This window comes from Scomber japonicus, chromosome 12 (genome assembly GCF_027409825.1).
Source record: "Scomber japonicus isolate fScoJap1 chromosome 12, fScoJap1.pri, whole genome shotgun sequence".
Lineage (NCBI taxonomy): Eukaryota > Metazoa > Chordata > Actinopteri > Scombriformes > Scombridae > Scomber > Scomber japonicus.
In genome coordinates, this window is record NC_070589.1 from 21226973 (window position 1) to 21251296 (window position 24324).

The window sequence follows — 24324 nt, forward strand, 5'->3', positions numbered from 1 at the left end:
CGTGCCACAAGAAGAGTGCAACAAAAATCCACTTTGTCAAGATGTCTTTCTTTTTTCTTTTCTTTTTTTAAATATAGATATTAAACTGCCTTCTGTGCACACACTTTGGAGTGTGCATATAGTATGTGCCTAAATGTATATGAATCCATAAAAATATACGAGTACTATGTTTTGTGGTAGGACAGTATTATGTGGATGGTGTCTAATTTATTATACAGTACAATTATTTTCATAGGAGGAAATGTTCCTGATGACTGTTTATATACTGTTGTCTCAGTAGCTGTAATCTCAAAGTCAGGTTTTGAAAAAACATGACTGAGACTGAAGAGTCTGGTGTTTATTCTAACTTTTTGCTAGCATGGAGAGGTACAAAAAAAGGAAGGAGTGAATTAAAAACAAACTTCTACTCCTGTTTATCTTAAACTGCTTACAAGCCTTAACATTTCAACCAGTCTTACAGTTTGAATATTCTTGTAGAGCTTGGGGCAGATTCGAATAGTAGCTATTTCAAAACCGAGCGGACCATCACTACAACTTACATTTCAGTTTAATTCATTAAATTAAATTAAAAAAGAGAAGGAAAAAAAGAAATGAAAACATAGACAAATGATAGTTGTTGGCTAATCAGTTGTTTGTCTGCATCAATTGCACTTTTGTATTTAAATTATTTTGTATTTTTAGTTCACCACACTGCCCTTGACTTCAACAAAAAAGAGGGAAATGGGACAATGTAGTCATATCACCGTAATATATACATGTCACAATTTTACTTTAAGTTAATTTAAAAAAAGACAGGAATTCATTTGAGCAATACATTTTTCATTTCTGCAAAGAGAAGTCAAAGACATGTAGCCTGGCACATTTCGAATAAAAAATAAATGTAACAGCAAAAGAGCCAAATTACAGAAAAACGTATGACCCTATTTTATCCAAATACTCAAATATGTTTTAAAAGAATTTTAACCTTTTAAATTTGAATCACATTCTTTAAACTTAACAATCCTTTATTTATAATTTCTTATATTTAATTCCTACACCACACATTGTTTGCTCAGGAAGTTTTGTGAATAATATTTATTTTTCCCTATTAGTATTTGATGTTTTGTAATGTGAAATGCTTTTTTGTGGAACGATATTAGTATGATATGAAATTGTATTGTATTTTCTTTTCTTTTACATTAAAATGTAATGCTTTTTCAGTTGAAGTAGTTTGTAAATTGAAACTTCCTATTACTTTTACTATTTCATAATAAACAGATATGCGCTGTGTTGTACAGTTTGTGTATGGTAGAAATAAACTTTTCAAATGGTTGTGTGGTTTCTCAAAGCTTTTAATTCTGCTGACAATCAAATGTGTGATCTAGTTACTCCTGAAGTCGAAGCTATAAACTTTCCTTAGGCATCAGCATCACCTAGTGGTGAAAATTGGGCATTGCATTTGAAACAACAGGGAGTGGTCAATGGAGTCAAGATACTGTCAGTTAAAGCTACACAGTAACAGCTGTTAGGGGGCAAAAATCAGAATACAGGGTCGTCCAGGTTGCTTAGAGGGATTATGACTTTGACCATGCCAACATCCTAGGTTCTAGTCCAGCTTGGGACTTATTCCCCCATGTCTGTCTCTTGCGTCATGTCATCTCTAAGAGCAAACATTTACCCCAATACTACTTGAAGTGAATAAAATATAGTACACATTGAAATATTCTTGGGCACAGTTTTACATCTTTTGTTGTGAGGGATTAAAATTTAGATTTGATAACTTTATTAATATCCAGAGGGGGAAATGGCTTAGTTGCCGATGCACAGCGATGAGTAAAAACATCAAGTCGGAAAAATTAGACTAAGATTAACAAACACACTGACAGATATTCCAAGTGGATATTAGTTAGCTCAGAAGCCTGACCAGCCACTATTAAAACAATGGATTTAATACAATCAATCAATTAATTAATTTTAAAAGGCCAAATTTGATGCACCTGAAAACTATGCCAACAAAGAAGGCAGTACATGTAGATTTAAGCCTTGAAAATTAACAATTATAAAAATGATACATATTAAACTAAACCGTACAAGTGATGTCAAAAACACAACAACAACAACAACAACAACAACAACAACCCATAACTCAGGAAACAATCAAATCAACATATGACACTTGAGTGAGAAATAAAGGTCACTATGTAAGGTGCAGCTAAATCAATTTCTTGTGGAAGTAACAGTGCAGTAGTCAAAATGTGAAGCTGTTGGTTGACACCACAAAACTATTTCCTGTCATACAAGGTCCCTCCTTCCTGTGATATATGATGTGTTAATTTATGAGTGTTGGTGGTGAAGAGCAGATACATAAAATAGCTTAATGGAAACATGCCTGACCTGAGCTAACTCTGTTGAAGTTCAGTATGTCTGTTTACACTAATCTAATAATAAAGTAGCTAGGGTAAAACTGACAGTGTTACAAAGCCTGAAAAGTCTGAAAGTCTCTAATTTTGAGTACTTAGAGCATGGACATGGCAAACAGAGCAACCCACCCACCTATATGGACAGAAAATTGAGCAGCATCAACTAAATAAGTTTAAATTGGAATGAAGCTCTTTAACAACAAACCCAATCACTGTCCATACACTTGTTGTTAAGACTTAACAAAAAGTACGGAAGTAAAAAGGTTGTATTCAGTGTATTTATGATAAATCCTCTTTTAAAGTAAATCCCTCTTTACCTAGAGCCCTTATAGATCTGATCACAAAACTATAAAAGTCTATAAAAACAAACTCAAATTTATTAGAATTGCCCTTATCACAGGCAACAACTGGAAAGATGAACATCCTCCTTCAGCTGCTGGATGAAACAATGAATTAGCCTCATGTACACCAAATAAAAAGATAATATACAACTTAAAGGGAGAGTTTTAAAAGGCGTGGGTGGTTTTCTAACATTCCTGGAGAACATATCACTCTTTTTATATTCATTAAACTTTTAAACAAACTGTCATGTATGACACTAAACTGAAAAACAAGGGCTGTTATCTATTCCATCTCAACTATATTGTTTTATTCTTTTTTTAATAGTTAGTACTGTTTTTATTTATTCCCTTCTCTTTGAATAGATACATAGGTACAAATTAAGCGTCCGACCGAGAGGGATGGGTGGGCTCATGGAATGGGTCTGTGTGGGTAATGGGTGGTGGGCCACTAGTGGAGAGAGGTAGGTGGAGATGGGATGTGGGCTAATCTGACATCTATGTAATTATATTTTTATACATTGCTGCATTATTCAGCTCGAGCATTGTTATGTTCTAAAAGCCAAACCACAAACCAAAGATAATGCTGAAAAAAAAAATTGGTGCATACAAAATATATGGTTTGTTGAAAGTAATATGACAAGATTTCTTGGGGGCAAATCTGGTAATACTCAACAATCATACTTTGCGTGATGCTACAGGGTATTTTCACAGCAACGTATAGTTCATTGCACGGCAGGGAGCGACCACTGAGAACATTGGGGTCATGTCCTCAGTACAAGTGTACACACAGGTTACACATTATGTGCTCTGAAAGTTTATAGAGTTGCCACCTTTAAATATGATTAAAATTAGACAAAAAAGTTTTGATTAATCATCTAAATAACATCAAGGATCTTAGTCTGTCTCCAGTTGAATTGTATTGAGTAACTTTAACTATATCAAAAACTACAATTGAACAGTTCAATTAATATACTGAGATATGAAAATAATATAAAATTAAGAAAAAGTGTATAGACTATTTGGTGGCAAGTCAGATATTTCTACATAGGGTAGGTGCGGTTGTGCTTTTGACCCATGACCTCAGTATTTCAGGCCATGGTTTCATGTACTGAATTCTAGGCTAATGACAGGCCTTGGAGTGGAAATGCTGATCTTTAATTCATTAGTCATGCCTGTTATGGCTAAGAGACATGATTAATGTTCCTGGATGAGTATGTATAACAGAGACTTGAATGAACCCAAATTAAACAGACTGTCTCTTTGTGTATTCTGTACTCTAATAGTCTGTGGTCGTGCAAGTCAGGCTTGATACCTCAGTGTTACACAATAAAACCACCAACTGAGGAAGTAAACAACTTCTTCTCCTCAGCGGACAACCTGCAGATGAACAACACCTCAGGCTACACAAAGCTGTCACGTATTTTGCCACAAACGGCATGTAAAAAAAACAGAAAGTGAAATCAACACATTCCACTATGAATGCTGATGATTTGCTAAGCTTGCCAACCAGACCCTCTTATCTTCTAAAATAAAATTTCAGCTGCAGGAACCAACTCTTCATTGACTCATTCTCTTCTGTATAAAATACTAGTTAACTGTTGCTGCTACTAATGTGGGAAAAATTGATGGTAAATGTTCAGTTTAGTCCATCTGCATCACTAAAATATGACAAAATGAGCCCTGGTTTAAAAGTTTGTTAGTGTCTCGCATAAAATCTTCCCCCTAAAGTCAGGTAGGAATCTATAGTTCTGTCTGTCAGAAAGCAGAAGCAACGTTTCTTGGAGTCTAACCTACATGTGTTATTGGGGAAACTGTAACTACAGAACAATAAAAGGGCTGTGCCAGTGCAAGTTGACTAGCCCAGACCTGTGTGCATCTGCTGACTATGACTACTTCCTTATTAAACCTGTTGATCATCCATTCACACACTTAGATCAGTGTGGAAACCAGCAGCAGACTAAATGTAGGCCTTTCCTTTAGGGAACTGTGTGCAGTAACTAGGTGGGCTAAGAGCTTTCCAGGATCTTTCCAATTTTGTATTCTAAGCCTGAAAATCTCAGGCTCAAGAGGCTTTTCACAGTGAGACATCTATATGTTCCTCTTGAACTACTTCTTTCTGCACAATTCTTATCTATTAAATTAACGTGCACAAAGAAAAGTCAAATTAATGTCTTCTGTTGTACAGCTTCCAATACTGTCTTTGAATTGATATCATTTTCTCTTGTGTGTGGTGCACCTCTTTAGTAAAAAACAACAACCTTGTTTCAGCTTCTCAAATGTGAGGATTTGTTGTTTTTCTCAGATTTATAACATCATACAAACAAAATATATTTGACGTTTATCTCTGAGAACTCGTGATATCCTTTAGTCAGTATTGTTATTATCATTATCATTGTTATTAGTGTTATTATTATTATTATTTGACATTGTCAAGACTGAAAGATTCATCACTTAATTGAAAAAACAAAATAAAATAAAATATAGATCAGTCAATAATGAAAATAACTTTAGGCACCCATGCCAGACTTTTGACTTTTTCTTTAGTTTATAGTCTATTCCAAAATGAACTAATGAATACATTTTCAAATAAGAGACACATCTTGCTTCGTAAGTAGTTGTCACCATCATTTCAGTATCCATGAAAAACATCTGAACTTAGGTTTTGGTGGGCTTAATGGGTAAACTTACCCCAATAGTTGAAAACATTCGTTCGAAAATTAGAAAAGTAATCAAATATGATAAGTTACATTACTTTAATTAAGTTGACTAATTGAAACAGTTACATTACTACATTTTAACTTGGGTAACTAGCAGCCTGTAACATATTACATTCCCAAAGTAAAATAGATAGATAGATAGATAGATAGATAGATAGATAGATAGATAGATAGATCAGTGGGAGCAACAGTGCTTCCCTCTGTCGACAACGTTTTACAACCACGTGACCTGTGTTTACATCCACTGCTCAGCTGTTCTCCACTTCAACTCCTCCACGGCTCGTCGTTTCTTACTTTTACCATTTCACCCGACCAGCCGAGCCAGCCAGTTATATAGTGACTTAGTTAGTTAGTTAGCACAGTTAACTAGTCGGTGAGTCTCCTCTGAGTGAGACTGTTAACGCGTGAAAGTCACCGTCGCATTGCTCGGTGCACAAGGAGTGAGTTAATGCGACACGGCGCTGTGAGTATTCCTCATTTCTTTTGTAGCTAACTAAAATTTATTTTGTCTCTAAGTTAACCAGTGTGACTTTGCAGTGTGAAGGAAATATTAGTTAGTGTAATTCACTGTGACACAACAGGCCAGCTGCACTGTGTGTGTGTATGTGTGTGTGTATGTGTGTGTGTGTGTTTTCTAGCAGCTTACCTAACCTGCTTTGTCTCTGTTTGGATGATGGCGCACTCGGGCCCTTAAAAAGCTAACATTAGCCAGGAGGTTTGACTGCAACCCAGATGGCGTTGTTTCGACACAGGACGGTAACGCAAACACTTTGCATTGAATGTAAACGTATTGTCATTGCGACCAACGATTGCGCAATCAACGCATTTTTATTTTTAGGGGGCACCTCGTTTTTGATTTGGATGCGTTAAGACAAGCGAGCGTTTGGAGACTTTCTGTCACAAACATTGACCACATCAGGCGGAAGAGGCTCGGTGACATCAGTGTTGTTTTTGTTTTTGACCTTTTTTTCTGTGTGTGATTTGTTAGCGGCAGTTATTACATTTCAGCCTCTAATTAATAAACCGGTTTCGCCACTTGCTGCTAAAGATTGAGGTTAATCGCACTGCAGAGAGCTGGCCAGGAACTGCGTTGTGGTCGTCAAGTGGGAACAAAAGCTGGATGAAGGCACAAATATATCAACACACACACACTGTTCGTCGTTGTCAGTTTGTGTTAATGAGTGCTTTGGATCGTCTTGTTGTGTTTCTCACAGATGTGCACTGGTAGGATGAAGCAACAGCCGCGATTAATAACGCTTGACAACATTTCATGAAAACGGTGTTGTTGTTTTGCTCCATCGTCACACGCAGTGCGAAGAAAGTGTCGAGCCACCTGATTGGCTGTCGCCGTGTGGCAACTGCAACACGTGACCAGGATGAGAGCTGATTGGCTGCGTCAGATGTCAGTTTGGCGGATTGTAGGAACATCTGTGCACTGCATAGAAAAATAAAGACCTGTTAGAGGTGGAGGTTTGATCTGGCTTCAGCACATTTAAGATAAGATATTCCTCTATTAGTCTCACAATTGGGAAATTTACATCATGGCAGCAGCAAAGTCGACAGTAGAAATAGAAGAGTGCCAATAAAAAATAATGAAGAACAATAAATAATAAGTAAGTACAAAAGCAACAAAAACAATACTAGTAAAAATATAGTAAAATAATAGTCACATTATGTAGTGTGTGTATGTATATATATGTGTGTGTATATATATATAATATATATATATATATATATAGAGAGAGAGAGAGAGAGAGAAAGAGATATATAGATATAGATATATATAGATATATACTATAAATGATAAAACACATACAAAAATAAAATACAAATAAAATATGTATGCATACATTAAACATAAAATGCTGCCTATATAACTTTTCTTTTTTTTTTTTTAAATCGGTGCATATTGGACAACATAAATGCCAATAGCCTACTGATCTGTGCTAAGACAATATCGGGCGATAATGTTGGCAGATTGATATATTGATCTGGCTCTAGTGCTGAGTGATAATATACCAGAGTTTGATATTGTTATTGCACAGATTTAAAGTGAAAAAATGTGTATATATATACATATTGCACAGTTGAACTGAAGTAGTAGTATACCTGAAATACTAATATTGCACAGTCTCATCTACATTAAAAAGTGCAACGACACAAGCTGAAGTGGTGTACAACAGTGAAGATAAGATTTTTTTTTAAAGCATATAGAACCACAGAAATTAAACCCCACAACAATGTTATCAATTAATCTATTGAGTATCTTGCAATTAAGTCTATTAGGTAGGTCTAAAAAAAAACACCTCAAAGTAGTAAACTAGCCCAAGGTGATGCCTTCAAATTTCAAGCAATCCAAAATGTTAAAGCTATATCATTGACAGAACAGTCTCACCCCAAGTTTCATTTAGGAGCTGGTCTGGAGCTTTCAATCATAGTGAGGGATTTCTAGAGCTGCAACCATTAGTTGAAAATTCGTTTGACAGAAAATGAATCACCAACTATTTTGCCAATCAATGTCAGCTACTTCCAAGGTGCATGGAGAAGGAAAATAAGTCAAAGCTCCAACAACACTTTATTAGTAGACCAATGTGTTTCGGCTTGTGGCCTTGGATGACCCTAATGAAGGCCGCAAACCAAAACCAGTGGTCTACTAATAAAGTTCTCCTATACTACAAGTGTTTCTGGAGCTTTGACTTTCTTACCATAAAATGTCCAAATTCTCTGATTCCAGCTTCTCAAATGTGAATATTTTCTAATTTATGTTGTCTTCTATGATAGCTAACTGAATATTCTTGAGTTGTGTCCTGACTATCAGGTCAAGATGACATTTTAGGTTGCACCTTAGGGTTCCTGACATTTCATAAACCAAACATCTAATTAATGAATCGAGAAAATAGTCGATAATGAAAATAATCATTGATTGCAGCCCTACCTGTAGTCATGAATGTGTGGATGTTAACATTTCTGTATTTTTCAAAGAGTTTCAGTTTCAAGACAATTTTTTTAAACCAGCTCTCAAGGCATGATCCAGAACAGCTACTAAATGGACCTTTTTTGTCAACTTATGTTTCTACTATTCACCCAGAAAGTGATTAGATGCCCCCCCTTCCTCCAGCCCTTTAGTTAGTTTTATACAAAATTTAAATTATTGTTACTATTACTTTTTTAAAATTATTTATTTATTATAACCCTAACCCTAACCCTAACCCTTATTAACATTATTATCATTTTCTTTTTCTTTTTCTTTCTCTCTCTGTATTTTCCTTTATTTTCTTCTAATAGTGGGTGAGAAGGGATAATGGGTAACTATGGTTCGTTTAAAGAAGCCGTTCTGGCTTAGGCTAAACTTGTTGTCTTTCTCAACATACACTTTGTAAAACAAATGTATACTACCTCTCAACAAGATTAGTTGGGTACATTGTGTATGTGTCAACTATTGATGTATGTGTTGGAAAACCTAATAAAAAAGATTTATAAAAAAAAAAAACCCAAAAAAAACTTATGATTCTGAGGTCAAGAATGAACTCTCCAAAGATATATATTAAAAAAGTCAGAGATGTAAGAGCCCATTCAGTGGCATGCAAACAAACAGTGAAATTCGATGGCAGCTGCACTGGAGGCCAGCACAGCAGTAATGTGTTCTTTGCAGATGTGGTCAGAATGAAAGGGAAGCATACAAAGTCTGTGGAAAGACACAAACAGGACTTAGATTTGACTAAGTGGTACAAGTTCCGGGGAAGACAGATCTTGTCAAGTATTATCAAGTATTTCTGCTCATCCCAGAACTGCGTGACTCCTCTTCATAAATACACAAAGACAACAGGAACAAAAATTAGAGATGAAGTCTGGAGAAGAAGTATGTGAAACAGCTGCAGTTTCTGTTAAGTCTCGAAAAGAGTTTGAGTCTGAGCCTATTCCAGCACACATTGTTGGTGTCTATGGTTTGCTTGCCACAAGAAATACCTGGCCTGTCACATCTCTGGGCTTTAATTAACACAGAGTAAAGGAAAACAGTCCAGAGATGAAAATGAGATAAAAACACATTTTCCATGCCGTCTGAAAACACTATAAAATCTTTACCACTACTGAAGCAAAAACATATGTGTTTCTAGTTTGGCCTGAAGGTGGAGCCAAAGGTCAGGCTATGTTTAATCAAAATGAAAATGGTTTATCCTCTGGTGAGCCATGTTTGTCTTCCTTTTTTTCATTTAAGGGTGGTGTAAAATTTAATTATGGTGAGGGTATATGGGACTCCGGGAGTCCCCTGTTCAGGTGGCGATACCAGGGTCATGTCACAATATGGTGCTGTTACAATCCACTTAAATGATTATATTCAATGCCTGACACTTTATTTTGTCAGCTATAAGACATCAACAAATCAGCACGAGTGGAAAGGAAAACGTACCACATTCTTTTAAACCAGAAGTGGCAAAATAAATAGTTTGCATTTAGTGCATCAAAAGGGGATCAACAAAAAGGTGGCTTCCTGTCCAAATACAGCAACTATCTGCTCTCCAGAGTGTGTAATGAGCGATTATGTGTAAAAAGATTGACACTAGAGGAGTGGTCAGCACCTCATTAAAGTACTCCAAGGAGCATGAACATGTTTAGAAAGTTGTTGTTTTTTTGTTCAGATTTTGAGGTATATAAAGTAAAATTTGAAGTTGTGCTGTAGTCATGGCAACAGAAGGAAGGTCAGTGGGTGACCAATATAATTATAATTAATCTGCTGCATTTCCATAATATATCCACAACAGGTTTAATTGGAACTGGGTCTTTAGTTTTTTTCAGGTGTCTTCATATGAAATAAAGTGATGGACATGTTGAAAATATGACCTGCTGGTGGCACTAGATCAGACAATCATTGAATTCATTAGGACCAACGGACAAACTGACCAACCAGCGACTTTAGTAAAGATTTCTCAAAGTTAATGTTTATAATAGGAATCTTGTCTTGAAATCTTCTCTGAGTGTGGAGTAGAACTCTGTGCAGATCCTCTCACGTCGTTGTCTCTTTGCACAGAGGAAATACTCTGGTGTATATTCAGATACCTTGGTAGCGAAACAAGTGAACGTCTCTATGAAATTAGCATTTGTAAAAATGCATACACATGCATGTATGTTGCATTAATAATACATTTGACATCACATGGATTTTTCTTTAATTTATATCCCTCACAGCCACACTCATGAATTACACCCTCTGAAGTCTGTAATCTGTCCTTTCCTTCAATGTGAATTTTACATGGCTACATGTTTTTTGCTGTGGTGAATATAGGACAAAACCTTCACATACCTGCTTCAAGAAATGTAAATCCATAGGCAGGATTTGTCACTATGAAAAAATATGGAAATCATTCATCAAATATGTTTTCCTCATGGCGCTTGTATCTTGAAACACAAGTCAGTGTTTAAAAATTCTGCAATGACAAATTCACAAATGACTTGTCGAAAGTGTTTAGGGCTTTTTGATACAAAGCATCTTCATCATTTTATATTAGGCTAATAAAATGATGGGAAACTTAAGTTTACTTCATGCTGCTTGTTGATGCCATAAGCATGCGTGTCCTGCTGCCCTAGACAGGCCTTTGGTATTTAGTTACAGCAGTGGACTCGATCTGGTGTTACTGAAGGATCTGTTACATGTTTGGTCAGCCAGAATGGTTCAGCATGGTGTCTGTCTGGGTTATAGCAGCCGGTCATGACCCGAGTTGGCATCGACCCCATTCCATATATGCCAGGGTCAACACAGGACATCCCATGTGTTTACCAGATGACTGCAGTTTACATGGTCATGTTTTCCTAGTTTTAAATGTTATTAACTTGCTTTTCTTTTTTGTTTTGAATAAATGGGTGAGTAATGACCCCTCCTGTGGATTGTCATTGCTATGATTGTGCTGCAGTGCCCAGAAGCGATTTGCTTGTAGAATACGTCCCCTGACCCATTTTCCTGGATTTTCTTGGAACTGCAGGCAACTCAAATGCATTAGAGAAAGGGCAAAGGGTGAACAAAACAATACAAAATACACTGCTGTACTATCAGTGATGGTGAGTGAATGAATGATTCTCTTTGCCTGTGAGAAAGAACCAATGGAAAATTACCTTACTAGACCTCCCACTACAAAGTCACCTCTGAATTTAATCTTTATTAGCTGAGTCAGATGTGGAGATGCTGAGAAGGCGGAGAGGGAATTCAAGACTTGTCTCCTGCAGCCGTATCTTCAGATATACCCTTTCACCGAGTGGTAGCATGGAATATTTTTGTTATCAAAGCCTCTGTAAAAATTTAAAGACTTGTCTAGTGTTGTATGTGTTATATCTCTGATGCTGTGCTTTAGCTCAAAACTCACAAGGTAAATAACTTCCAGAGCACCAGAGACTGTGGATAATCGACTTTTTTTACCACAAACATTCAGCTCCAAAGCTTTTTGGCTTGTGACCCGTTAAAATGAAGCCATGTCAACGTGTGACCCCACATCACGGGTTATGGTTTTAGTGTGAACATGAGTTGTGAGCAGTTCAACCAGAGAGTGATTTATACCTTCTCAGGCTGTTGTCATTATAAGGATTTTTTACAGGCCAGAAGTGGTAAAAATATCCCGTACTTAACAAAAAACAGACAAGAATCAGAGAAAAGAAAAAAAGAAAAAAAATATTATGTAACAGAAATTCTTAGAAATCTGACGCCAACTTTGTGTCACCACAGACTTTCTCTGCAGGCATCAATATTGTTTCAGTATATCTGATAAAGTGTCCGCAGAGGAAAGTGCAACTTGAATAAAAATGAAAATTCTCCTTTTCACTGTCTTATCACTGGTATATTTGTTAATTTACAACTTTACAGTCTGTCAGATACACCTGATATAGCTCAGACATATAGGCAGTACATTATCCAACATTATTTTATATATATATATATATTTTTTTTTATGATATGAGTTACAGCATGTTTGGTTGAGATAGTGACTGAAAAAATCACTGAAGTCCATCTGTTCCTAAAATCATGTACAGTGCATTACAATGAGTCTGTGTGAACATGTGTTTCCATATCGTAGCACATTATGAAAACAGATATTTGTACATGTTCTGTCGGTCCTTTCATGTCAAAATGTCTGTGAACATGTCTGTGAAAATGGCAGATTATATATTGACTAAACAATAAGTACAATGTGTGTATATAGAGGTGGTAAGGGGCTAGATGGTTAATCTCTGTGGACCAGGATGACATGACATGCAGGCTGTATAGCTGTGTAATAATAAGACACCACAAATAATATTTTCAAATCCTTTTATTGGATTTTCTTAAAACACGACAGTTTGATGAATACAGTGTCTGAATAAATATTCATTGATCCTGTAACACACAAAGTTTTCATCCCGATGGGAATTCATTTGGAAAAACTTAAGTTGTTCAATTTTCATCAAAAGTGAATCCAATTTGTGTGAAGATTAGATAAATACATAAACCTAAATAATATAAATCTTTACCTTTTCATAAGCATCTTAAATCTGTGCTATACTTGTATGCTGCAGATGCTGTTTTCTCTCTCAGGCATATTGCCATAACGTGCTCATATATTTTTTTTAGGTCACTTGCTGCCTGGACATGACTGTTGTCTGAACTGACACTAGAGGAGTCACAGCGGCAGGATCCTTCAGCCGGCCGTTCATCTCCATGCCACACTGAGGAGAAATCACTCATCCTGAGTACGAGTTCTGCCCTTGTGTTTCTCTTCTCTTTTCGCCATGGGGGGAGCCGTGAGTGCTGGGGAGGACAATGATGACCTCATTGATAATCTGAAGGAGGCCCAGTACATTCGCACAGAAAAAGTTGAACAGGCTTTCCGGGCCATAGACCGCGGTGACTATTATCTGGATGGCTACCGGGACAGTGCCTACAAAGACTTGGCATGGAAGCACGGGAACATACACTTGTCTGCTCCGTGTATATACTCAGAGGTGATGGAGGCCCTAAAACTGCAGCCAGGATATTCTTTCCTCAATCTGGGCAGTGGAACTGGCTACCTGAGCACAATGGTTGGTCTTATCATAGGTAAGCATGTAGAGGAAATGCGCAGATGTTCAGTGAAGTCTGTGTAAACAAATTGACAACACAAGCACAGTGTATGCCTACATTGCAAATCAACTCCTGTCATATGTAACAAGCAGTTCGAGGACACGATCTGATGATTACGCCTATTGTGTTGTCTTTTTTTTTTTCAAGGTCCATTTGGAGTGAACCATGGAGTTGAGCTCCATAAGGATGTGGTTGAATATGCCAGAGAGAAACTGGATGACTTCATAAAGAATAGTGACAGCTTTGACAAGTGAGTACATGCAGCAAATGGAAAATAAGACTACAGAGTCCACAGTCAGGCTAACAGCTCTGTAAGGCTGTACTAATGGCCCATTCTTGTCATAGTGGGGTCTCTGTCTTGTGAATACCATAGTATTTATGTCAACATGCAAGCTGTAATTGGGATGCTCATGTTTTTCTGAAAGCTTCGATATGTCTGACTTGCAAGTGTCTGGAAACCAACAAACCATCCAAAAAAATAAGAATGCTTTACGTCAGCCAAAAACTGTTGTTAAGTTTGATTATACCTTACGCTATACAGTATATGTTCACCATGATAGTTTAGCAAGTTAATATGATCACACTTGCTAATTGGCACTAGATACAATGTGCAGATATTTGGTCATAATTCAATTCAGTTCAATTCAAACTTTAGGGATACAGCTCATGGGGGGTCCATATCAAGCATAAACCAAAGTATTAGAAAAATAGAAATTTTAGCATGATGATGGCTCTAGATGAAAGGTTAAAGCAACAACAAAGTTAATATAATGAATCCTGAAGGGAACAAGAACGACTGTACAAAATTTCATGGCAAGCCATCCAGTAGTTATTGGGATACTTCAGTCTGGACCAAAGTGGTGGACCCAAAACGGCCGCCCACCCACCCACTGACTTACCATTCATAGAGCCAATATGGCTTGAAGAATGGATGTGTTCAAACGTGAGCACTAGTGACAATTTTACCTGCCAGTTTGGCTCCTGTGCACCTCAAGACTTTGGCTTGCAAATTACATGTATTTGAATCTCTCTAATTCGACTCATTTCATTTGCATAATTCTCTCACAGCTTACAAATATGATAATGAGCTTGAAAGAGAGAAAGAAAAAAATGTTCTCCATGGCTGTTAAATATATTTTATCCACTGTACTTTTCACCTCCCCCACAGGTTTGAGTTCTGTGAACCCGTCTTTGTGGTGGGGAATTGTCTTGAAATCGCAACAGACAGTCACCAGTACGACCGCATTTACTGCGGTGCAGGAGTGCAGAAAGACCATGAAAATTACATGAAAGTACTCCTCAAAATTGGAGGCATTCTAGTGATGCCTATAGAGGATCAGGTAAGTGCTACAAGCCATCAGAATAACACAGAATCAACACATCACGATTGCTAGTCAAAATGCTATCACTTGAGGAAAACCCAACTTGACCTAAAAGATCAGTTATTCAGCTTTTGCATGCATTATTGAGCCACAACTGCCCCTGAATGTGAGCAACCATGTAAGGAGCACACACAGGCCTGTTAAAATACATGTATTATTTAAAATAGTGGATGTGTAAGTGTGGACAGACTGTGGTGCATGTAAGAGGGCATTCTGGATATTTTGGGAAGCTGGAGAAGAAAATGGTTGGCAGGAATCTTTTCTAATAAGGAGCCTGAAAATCCTGACAGATTCATGGACAGGGATTCGTGGATTTGGGGCAATTTAAGGCATTAAATTGAAACAGGAGCTAAAGTGGTGCAAAGCAAAGCTAGATTAGATGCTGCAACTGAAGTGGGTTCAACGAGTACATTATACTTAAAAGAAATCAAAGAAATGTTATACAGTATTTTTCAAGAAGGTAGAAGACATTAGCAAGAAGGAAAAACAGCCTACACACTTATGAATCATGGTAGCTTTGTATCTAAACAACACATAAGCACTACCACCCATAGTCACTCAGGTCCACACTAATACAAATCATTTTCACTCAATTTTTTTCTCTTTGTTGTGGCCTTTTATAAAACAGAAAAGAAAAAAAGCTTCTTAAAATTGCTTTCCAGAGTGGACAGAATTGAAATCTCACATTGTAGGTCATGAAAAGGGGAAAAAGTGCTGAAGAAACAGTTTGATGGAGAATCTTCAACAGCATGGTTAGACTTTGATTTGCAGAAGCAACATTAAGAAGCCAGCTTTGTCAAGTACAAATCTTTCCATCTTTTTGTATTTTTGTAGAACAAAACCATGATATATACAGATGGGTTTAAAATCAAATGAAAAACCAACATGAAGTGTCTTAGTATGGAGTGAGGCCACCACAAGCCTCCAGAACAGCTTCAGTGCTCCTTGCCAAGTCTGTGGGACTCTATTGGAGGGATGAACGCCATTCTTCCACAAGATATTCCCTCATTTATTTCTACAACCTTTTATTTAATCAGCTAATCTCATTGAGATCGAGATCCCTTTTGCAAGATAATCCTGAGTACAACAGCGAAAAACAAATAGAGCCAGACATAACAAAAGGACATAAAGCATCAGAGACAGCATCACTTAATAGATTTGAAGATTAAACTTAATATTATATCATTTAGTTTTCATGGAGATTGTGGTCGGGAACGTTGTCTTACACAATGGCCTAAAATCTTCCATGTGTTCAACTGGGTTGAGATCTGCTGACTGTAATGGTCTTAGCATTTTATTCACATCATTTTCATACTCACCCAACCATTTAGTGACCCCTGGTGAACAGAAGCATCTGCAATTGTGATTCTGCATGCAACATTTGTTTCTCCACTCTTTTACTCAGGTTTATCCTTTAATTTTTTCCCCATATGTGTTTTGTCACATGAGGTCACAAGGATGAAAGCTCAGGAATTAGTCAGTATTTCTGACTACTACTTTAAACATGTACAATTTGAACAGAAAGCTGCACTGTAAATATCTAACATTTATATTGCGGCTTTATCGGGAGAAAAAATAAATAATCCGAGAGATCTTGCACCATAACAACCAGCATCATTGTGTTGAATGAAGTACACATTAGTGATGGCTATGAATGGATGAACCTGGCATCTGGCCTTAAGGCATCTGTGTGCTGGTATTAATGGACCTGTTATGTGTCAGTTGAATTTCCCTCAAACCATCACACCTCCCCCATTAAGATATGCACTTACTTTATTACCATGCATGATGAGTGCATAGCCTCGTGTGGTGTAGTAGTGTTTTGATAGCTGTCATACTGTTGTTGGGTAATTACTTGTTGTAGCCTGAGCAGACCAGATATCTGTCATCTACTGAGCAGCACCTCTTGCATATCAAAGATCTCACACCAGCAAACGTTTTGATGATGTGACTGGTAGGGGTGTGTATACAGTACAAGTCAAATGAATAGGAAACTGTGTCCAAACCTTTTACTGGTACTGTATACTACAACTGTAATGGTTAATAGAAAATGTGATGATTGACAAAATTAATTGGAAACTGTTATGGTAATCAATTGATTGATTTTTCAAGCAAAAAAAAAGAAAAAGAAAATGTTATGGCTCCATCTTCTCATATGTGGGAATTCACTGCTTTTCTGTGTCTTTCATTATGGTTAAATAAGATGGATGGATGGATTTTAGACTGAAAAAACAAGACATTTAGAAGGCTTGAGCTTTGGGAAATTGTTATGGCCATTTTTCACAAAAACATTTTTTTAATATACTAAACAGTTCAAGTCAATAATTTGCAGGTTAATGAATACCATGCTTACCAGCTAACCCTTTAATATCTCTGGCAGTATTGGTCCATTGTGGGCAATGCTGCAAACTGAACTGAATCATCCAACTGAGCTGAACTGATTGGTGGCAGTGTTGTGTTTCATATGATTTTTGCATCGCTGTATAAAATCACTCTGATATTTAATTTTCTAGATTTGCCTGACCTAATTTTATCTGTTAACAATTTCTCAATTAATTTTCAATGATATGTGTAGTATCACAATTAAAGCTGCAATGATTATATAATTAATTAAAGTCAATGTAAATGTTTAAGTAATTTTTTTCTTACATTAAAGTGAATTGAATACTTTTGAGTGTTATGCTGTTTGAGGACATCACCTTGGGCTCTGGGACATTGTGATGTGCATTTTTCATATTTTTTATCTGAAGATAAATCAATAATACAAAATAATTAATATTGCAATTTTTTAGCATTTAAAAAGCAGTGTAGCTTATAGCCTTTAAAGCTTTGTGTTCACACATGGAGCAAGTAATAAAACATAAACTCCACATAAGAAATCCAGTTAGTGTTTCATACTGCTATGATGAAACAGCATATATGCAAATAGAAAGAGGTGAGTGGTTCTTCTCCAGGGGCAGAGTTTACGATCTACTGATCCTTATACATTTGCCAGGCATAATAAACACAAGGAATTTATTAGATGTGTGACTTTTATTAAATAAGCAGCTACTGTATGTATACAGAGATAATGTTTACACTTAATGCCTGGTATCTATAAAGAATCAACCCGGGTAAATCATCTCCACAAGAAAACTAACAATTAAATATACACACAACCAAGATGCACAATTGCCTATGGCAGACATGAGAAAACAGTGTGAAACTGTGCAGGTTTAGGTTTTGGCCCTTAGACCTGGCTCTCACTTGTTATACAGTAATTCATATTTTATAAGTGTTGAGTGTTGGATTCAGGTTTTGTCTCTTTATGCAGCTGACCCAGATAACCAGGACTGGTCAGTGCACATGGGAGAGCAAAAACATCTTGGCGGTGTCCTTTGCTCCCTTGGTCCAGCAGAGCAGAGCTGATGGAGAGAAGCCTGACGCTGTCCAGCTGCGTGAGTTTCTCCAGCTTCTGTTCTCAACCAAAAAATACAGAAAGAAAATCTGTCTTTGTGTTTTACTATTTCTAACTCCTCTTGAAGTGTAAAGCAGCAGGCAGTATTTCAAGTTGGACAGTATATTTAAAGTGAAATGATGAGACCATTCCTAAAGCAATATTTGCTTTGAGCTCTCCCAGTAGCTGCTTCATTGGGCCTGTTATTTCCTTCACTTGAAATACGGCGACAGAGTTTCCCTTTGATGGCCTTTCTTGTTTATGGTGACCTAGTTAAAGGACTGGTGCAGTTGTATGGATTATTCTTATTTTTGTAATGCATTGCCCTGAAGGTTTGTGTCATCTCTCTTTGTCCTCAGCCCCAGTGACTGTTCGGAGCCTTCAGGATCTGTCTCGGATCTACATACGCCGCACTCTCAGAAACCTGGCCAATGAGGACAGTCAGGGGAAAGGGATGGTGCAAAGAGTTCCCCAAAAGCGCAAACGCAGGCGCTGCCGACGGCGACGCATCAACACCTATGTTTTTGTAGGCAACCAGCTGATCCCCCAAATGGTGGAGAGTGAGGAGGAGGAGCACCCAGAGGAAGAACAAAAGGAAGTAGAGGAGGAGGAGGAAAGAGACATTGGCGACATTGAAATCCTCAAGCAAGTGAACGTGTTGAGAGACCAAATAATGGCTTTACCGCTGCCTGAGTCACTTAAAGCATATTTGCTGTATTACAGAGAGAAATGACTGATCCACTCAATATCCACTCTTAACGGGTGCAGCGTCTGCTGAAAATTGCTTTTTCTTCACCGTTTTCAGTACAAATGTAGCATTATTTCCATTAAATCTTGATGGCAAAACCGCACTGGAAAGAAACGTCATAGATAATATTGGATAATAATGTTATGATTGTCATGAGTTGTTTGTTTATGTTGTTTTCTTTTTATTTGTATATCAAAAAAACAGACGAAAAAAAAACACAAAAAAACTAAATGGAAATAGTTTCAGGAACCCGTTTTGAGATTCAGATTTTATCACAATGTCAGGATGTCTGCAGCAGTTTGCGGATGAAAAATTGTATAAAAACAAAGTTCTTACTATATTTGTTAAAATATGATCATGCTGAGATGAAAAGTTTTATTGCACCTTTTTTAGAAGCTTTAACTTGATATCAGTATCTGGCCATTTAATGATGCTGAAAAGAGCAAAAGACACTGAAAAGCAAATAAGGCCACATCCTCCCATTTTGAGATAAAGAGTAAGACATTCTTTCGTAATCATGAATGGGGGCCCTTATGTCATTACTCCTCTTGATATTTTGTTTTTAGGTCAACGTGTTTTGTACCTTCCTATTACAAGCGATCACTCAGAGACGAGGTTGTTTCATCATATTTTCTACCGGGCACCTTTTCATGTAACTTTTTCTACAGGGTGCTCATATTCTTGTGTTTTCTCACTTTGCGTATAGGTAGCCAACATCCTACTTGATAATGATGAAGTGTTGTAGGCATCCCTGGAACGACCATTTATCAGACCTCTCTTCTCTCCACGTTTCTCTTCTCTGTTGTGGATGCAAATATATTAGCTTAATGAATCATATCAGAGGACTAAAAAAAATGATGAAACTGATAACGGTGGTTCATATGTTCAGGAAACTGGTGAAAGAGGTGTTTATTAATAATGAGAACATGCATGAATATACTGTATATGTCTTGGGTGTCCTTGACTTCGCTTCACATCTTCTGGTTGGTCACTGGAGGTGATGTCCCAAGTGATCAAGTCTGGAAATGTAGTTTAAAAAAAAAAAAAAAAGAATATTAATCAGTTAGATGGCCTTGAGACAAATGTCAAATCCTGTATAGTACTGCTTTTTCTTATTGACAGCAATGCAAAATCAGAATCGCTGAGGATTTTGAAGCCTTTTGTATCCTGGACTGTGAGCACCTTATTCTGCAGTCCTCAAGTAAAAAAAAATCATAATAATAATAATAATAATAATAATAATAAAGGAGGTGCCATTTTTTTTGGCTTAATTTATATGGTGGACTGAGCTTGTAATGTAAATCCTGTTAAAGTACAATTTGCTTGCAGAACTTCCCTGATAGTGATGGCTTTTAAGTGCCGCCGTACCCCATCACATTAGGATTTCTGTGAGTTTTCTGGCACAGTAAATTCACCCAAACGATGGTATATTTCTACAAAACATTCCACAGTGAAACAAGAAAAAAGAAATTAAAAAAGAACATTACATCACTGATAGATGTCACAGTTTTTCGTTCATGCTTTACTGTCACGGACTTGAGGAATTTTCTTCATCTTACTTTGAATGCATAATTTTAGTATTTCCAAAAGCTGAGTTGAATGTTGTTGATATGAATTCTATTCAATATAAAAGTGATATATATGTGTTGTTATCATATGATTCTGCATACAGTTTAATTTGCATTTGGTTTGTTGTAGCACCCTCTTGCTGTACTGTAACGTCACACTGGGAACTCTGTACATCAAAACTCCACTGCTGTCTGTTAAATAGATAAGATATATTAGTGCTATAGGTCTTCATTTTGTTCTGGTGTAATGAAAAAATATTTTGTTTGAGAACGGGGCTGATTATTCTATTAGTAGTTTTTGTGTGTGAAGAGGTATCATTTATTTTCTGTAAGTTTATTTTTGTTTTTGATTTTTTTTTTACCTTTTATTGGAAATCTTTGCAAGTAAGCAATAATGGAATAATTTCTCAGCTCATAATTAACAGTAACAACATAGTCCCATTCGATTTGTGTAGTATCCATTAAAATTCACATGACCAATTAACCCATAACCCAAACATGCAGCAGTTTATATACTATTATCTAAAACTGTAATGGCTTTTTAGAGAGCACATTCAGTATTGAAAGCAGGGGACCTTAAACCTCAGCGCTCAGGTCACGCCTTGCACCAAAGTTAATGGGACTGCTGGGATTTCATTTAATGTGGACAGGATTCAGTTACAAACATGGCACCCGGTAAAAACCAAGTCATAACCGATTCTGCGCTCTCATATTAATTTGTTTATTAAGAGCCAAAACTATTCTGTTGCTGTTTATCAGGCCTGGGTTGACTTCTCATAGTGTGTGCAGTTCATTTTTGGAAATGTGTTGTTTCTCTGTAAATGTTTGGCACAAAAATAAAGGTCACAATCACATTATGCCTCGTCTAATCATTGTAACTGCTCTTTCTTTAATGTCTTATTTGTAAGATGGATTTCTTGTCCGTTTGTCCGACGTGGTCAAGGGAGTCAAATGAGTCATCATGGCCAGCAGATATGAAGGAGACAGTTGTAAATATGCCAGTCTGGCATTCTGCTGACATAATCTTCCTTTGTTTTTGTTTCTTTCACTTGGCTGTCTAGAGATCAGGAGAAATTATGTGATGAAGAAACCAAGCTGACCTCAAACATGAGACGTCACATTTACACAGCAGGCTCATCACCCACGTGTGTCACACTGCTTACAAACTTTTAAAGCTTGTGTCAATCCATGAAAAGACTTGGTAGATTAAATTACATTCTTTGTGATTATAATTAACTAATTAACTACAGTTACATCTTTCCTGCGGTGTAAACCACCAATCAGCTCTTGTAAATACAAAAAAAGAGAGTCTGTATTACAAATGTATATGCATGTATTTCTACCATTTTTTAGACCTTTAAATTATTTCAAAATAATATGTAATTTGCTCAAATTTAAAACTCCTTCAGGTGAGGATTTCACTCAACTTGAAGGAAGGGTTTGGCAATTTCTTTCCATAAAGGTAGGGGACTGTGTCTAATGAATGCTCTGTGTCTTTCACACTTCAAATGGCCAGGTAATAACATGTTTTAGGTTCAATTGAAGCCCAAACTGAGATAACTTTGAGGACATCATCAGGTTTTTAAAATATAAAGTTCCCTCAAGAACCACAGAGGACCTTGAACAGTTTTCACAGAGTTGTACTCCTTTTCACAAGTGAACCAAACCTCATGTGTGAAATTGAAAAGTAAAGCCCCTGTAACGATTGTGCTGATCTATCAGTGACACAGTTCCCTAGAGTTAGTGACAGGCTGTGTGAATGTGGTCAACAAAAAAAATGTACTCACATGTAACTTTGCTCATATGATCAGGCATAAGCAAACAGGATTGTATCTACACAAAAAACAAGTGCATGTGCAAATGAATCTATGTATAATACCCCTTCACATTTCAGCATCAGAGTTAATGTTTCCTTACCATAACAGCCTCTCAGGCCAGGAGCTCTGATGTCACAGTGAAAGTTCTAGTCGTAAGTTCAGGAGTTGAATGAAAAATTATATAAATAGAGGTTTTTGAGACGATTTAAAGTTATTTAAAGTTAAGTTTTGTCACCCAAATCCACAAACTGAAAAAAGCACCAAAACCTTACAGCAGCGAGCTTCAGAACAGCACATTACCAACAGGTGTCTGTACATTTATTGTGACAGTCTCATATTAATTTTAAACCAAAATTTTGGTCACACATTTGTAGTTAAGTAGTCTATCAATAAAATAAAATGTAAAAATAAGAGAAAAAAATATACTAGTCTGGTTTCATGCATGTCACAGTGTCTCTCACTCTGTGTGTGCACACGTGCCTATGAAAGAGAAAAGAGAGATAGAGGCTGTCTTACAAAATGTCCCTACCAAAGTTCAAACCAAACCACTCTTAATATTAATAATGCATTCCCACCATGCACTATGTGTATACTTGAATTATATTACTAATATTATACATTAAATAGTGATTTGATTAAATGGAAATTGTGTTTAAATACACTTAATTACAGCTTAATGTCTCTAAATAGCACCGTCAATTGCCCTGAAAGTTGTACTGTTTACATATAACACACAAGAAATTAGTCTGACTGTGAAAAATATCACAATTTCAGCAGAGAAATAATAACACATTTTTGAGTCCAGTCAAAAATAATTTTCATGTTCTCGCAGTACACCTGGACTCATCATGACGAGTGAACTGTAGATGAACAATAAAGCAGACCACAAGTGAGCCATGTTACAAAAGGTCTCATTTATTAATTTATTACACAGCATATTTGTTAATAAAACATCTGCAAAAAATAAAATAAACCTCACTCTCTAGATCCTGTGTTTATAAGGGTATGCGACCGAGATAATCTTAAAGCACAAAAGCCTCACTCAGACTTTCTTTGCATAGACTGCACCACCATTAGTCTCCCTCAGACACTCGTGTCAGCTTAACAAGCCCGCACAGTACGAAGCACTTTATTGACCCCATTTTAATTTGCTTCCCTCTAGAGTTTACTTACCCATGGGCCTCCTCTGTTTGGACTCTACTTCTAAAATGGAAGGTAAGAGCATGATTAATTGTGCTAATTGACCTGAACTTGAACTCTTTTCAAATATGTTTAGTCATCACTCTGCAGCATTTCATAAATTGTTCAGTACAGAGTAGTTAAAGGGGCATCTCAAACCTTTAGAGGCCATGATGCTACACATATTTCTATTTTCCTTGCGGTTTGTTTTCTCGTTGTCAATGAAAATCTTTTAATCATATTTACAAGCTGTCAAGTCAAAAAAGATAAAATATACCAAAAAATACACCATAGCTGATTTTTTTTTCTTTCTAAATTGGTCCATAGAGTAATAAACAATGAAGAGAGCACTAGGTTGCTATCTACCTACTTCTCTCTGGCACACATCAAATTAACAAATGCCCTAATCCCTACAAGTAATCCCTCAAGTAATCGCCATTATTCATAATTCTTCAGAGTTCATTTGAATGTCAATGTTTATTTACATAATCAAGTTTTGTAGGAAAAAAAAGCTATAAAACATCATGGAAGGCGTCTACTTTCCTAATCATGTTTATAGATCATGTGGTACTGTCAAATTATGTTAGAGTGGATGGTGAACCTGATTATCAAAGTGTCAATCTTCAGTCCATATAATAAACTCTACGCTTTCATACA

General features: G+C 36.6%; 1 protein-coding gene across 2 annotated transcripts; it reads left to right on the plus strand.

Annotated features, from left to right (window-relative positions):
• The first annotated feature begins 5697 nt into the window (after window positions 1-5697).
• On the plus strand, window positions 5698-21528 carry pcmtd1 (protein-L-isoaspartate (D-aspartate) O-methyltransferase domain containing 1). 2 transcript variants are annotated; one of them, XM_053329912.1, is made up of 6 exons: window positions 5698-5920; window positions 13049-13513; window positions 13685-13787; window positions 14706-14877; window positions 18233-18356; window positions 18715-21528. In XM_053329912.1, the coding sequence occupies exons 2-6, from the start codon at window positions 13207-13209 to the stop codon at window positions 19086-19088; spliced, it is 1080 nt and encodes a 359-aa protein (XP_053185887.1). In that variant the 5' UTR covers window positions 5698-5920; window positions 13049-13206; the 3' UTR covers window positions 19089-21528. The 2 variants fall into 2 exon arrangements, with proteins under 2 accessions (XP_053185887.1, XP_053185888.1); XM_053329913.1 differs by lacking the exon at window positions 5698-5920 and adding an exon at window positions 6133-6213.
• Window positions 21529-24324: the final 2796 nt, after the last annotated feature.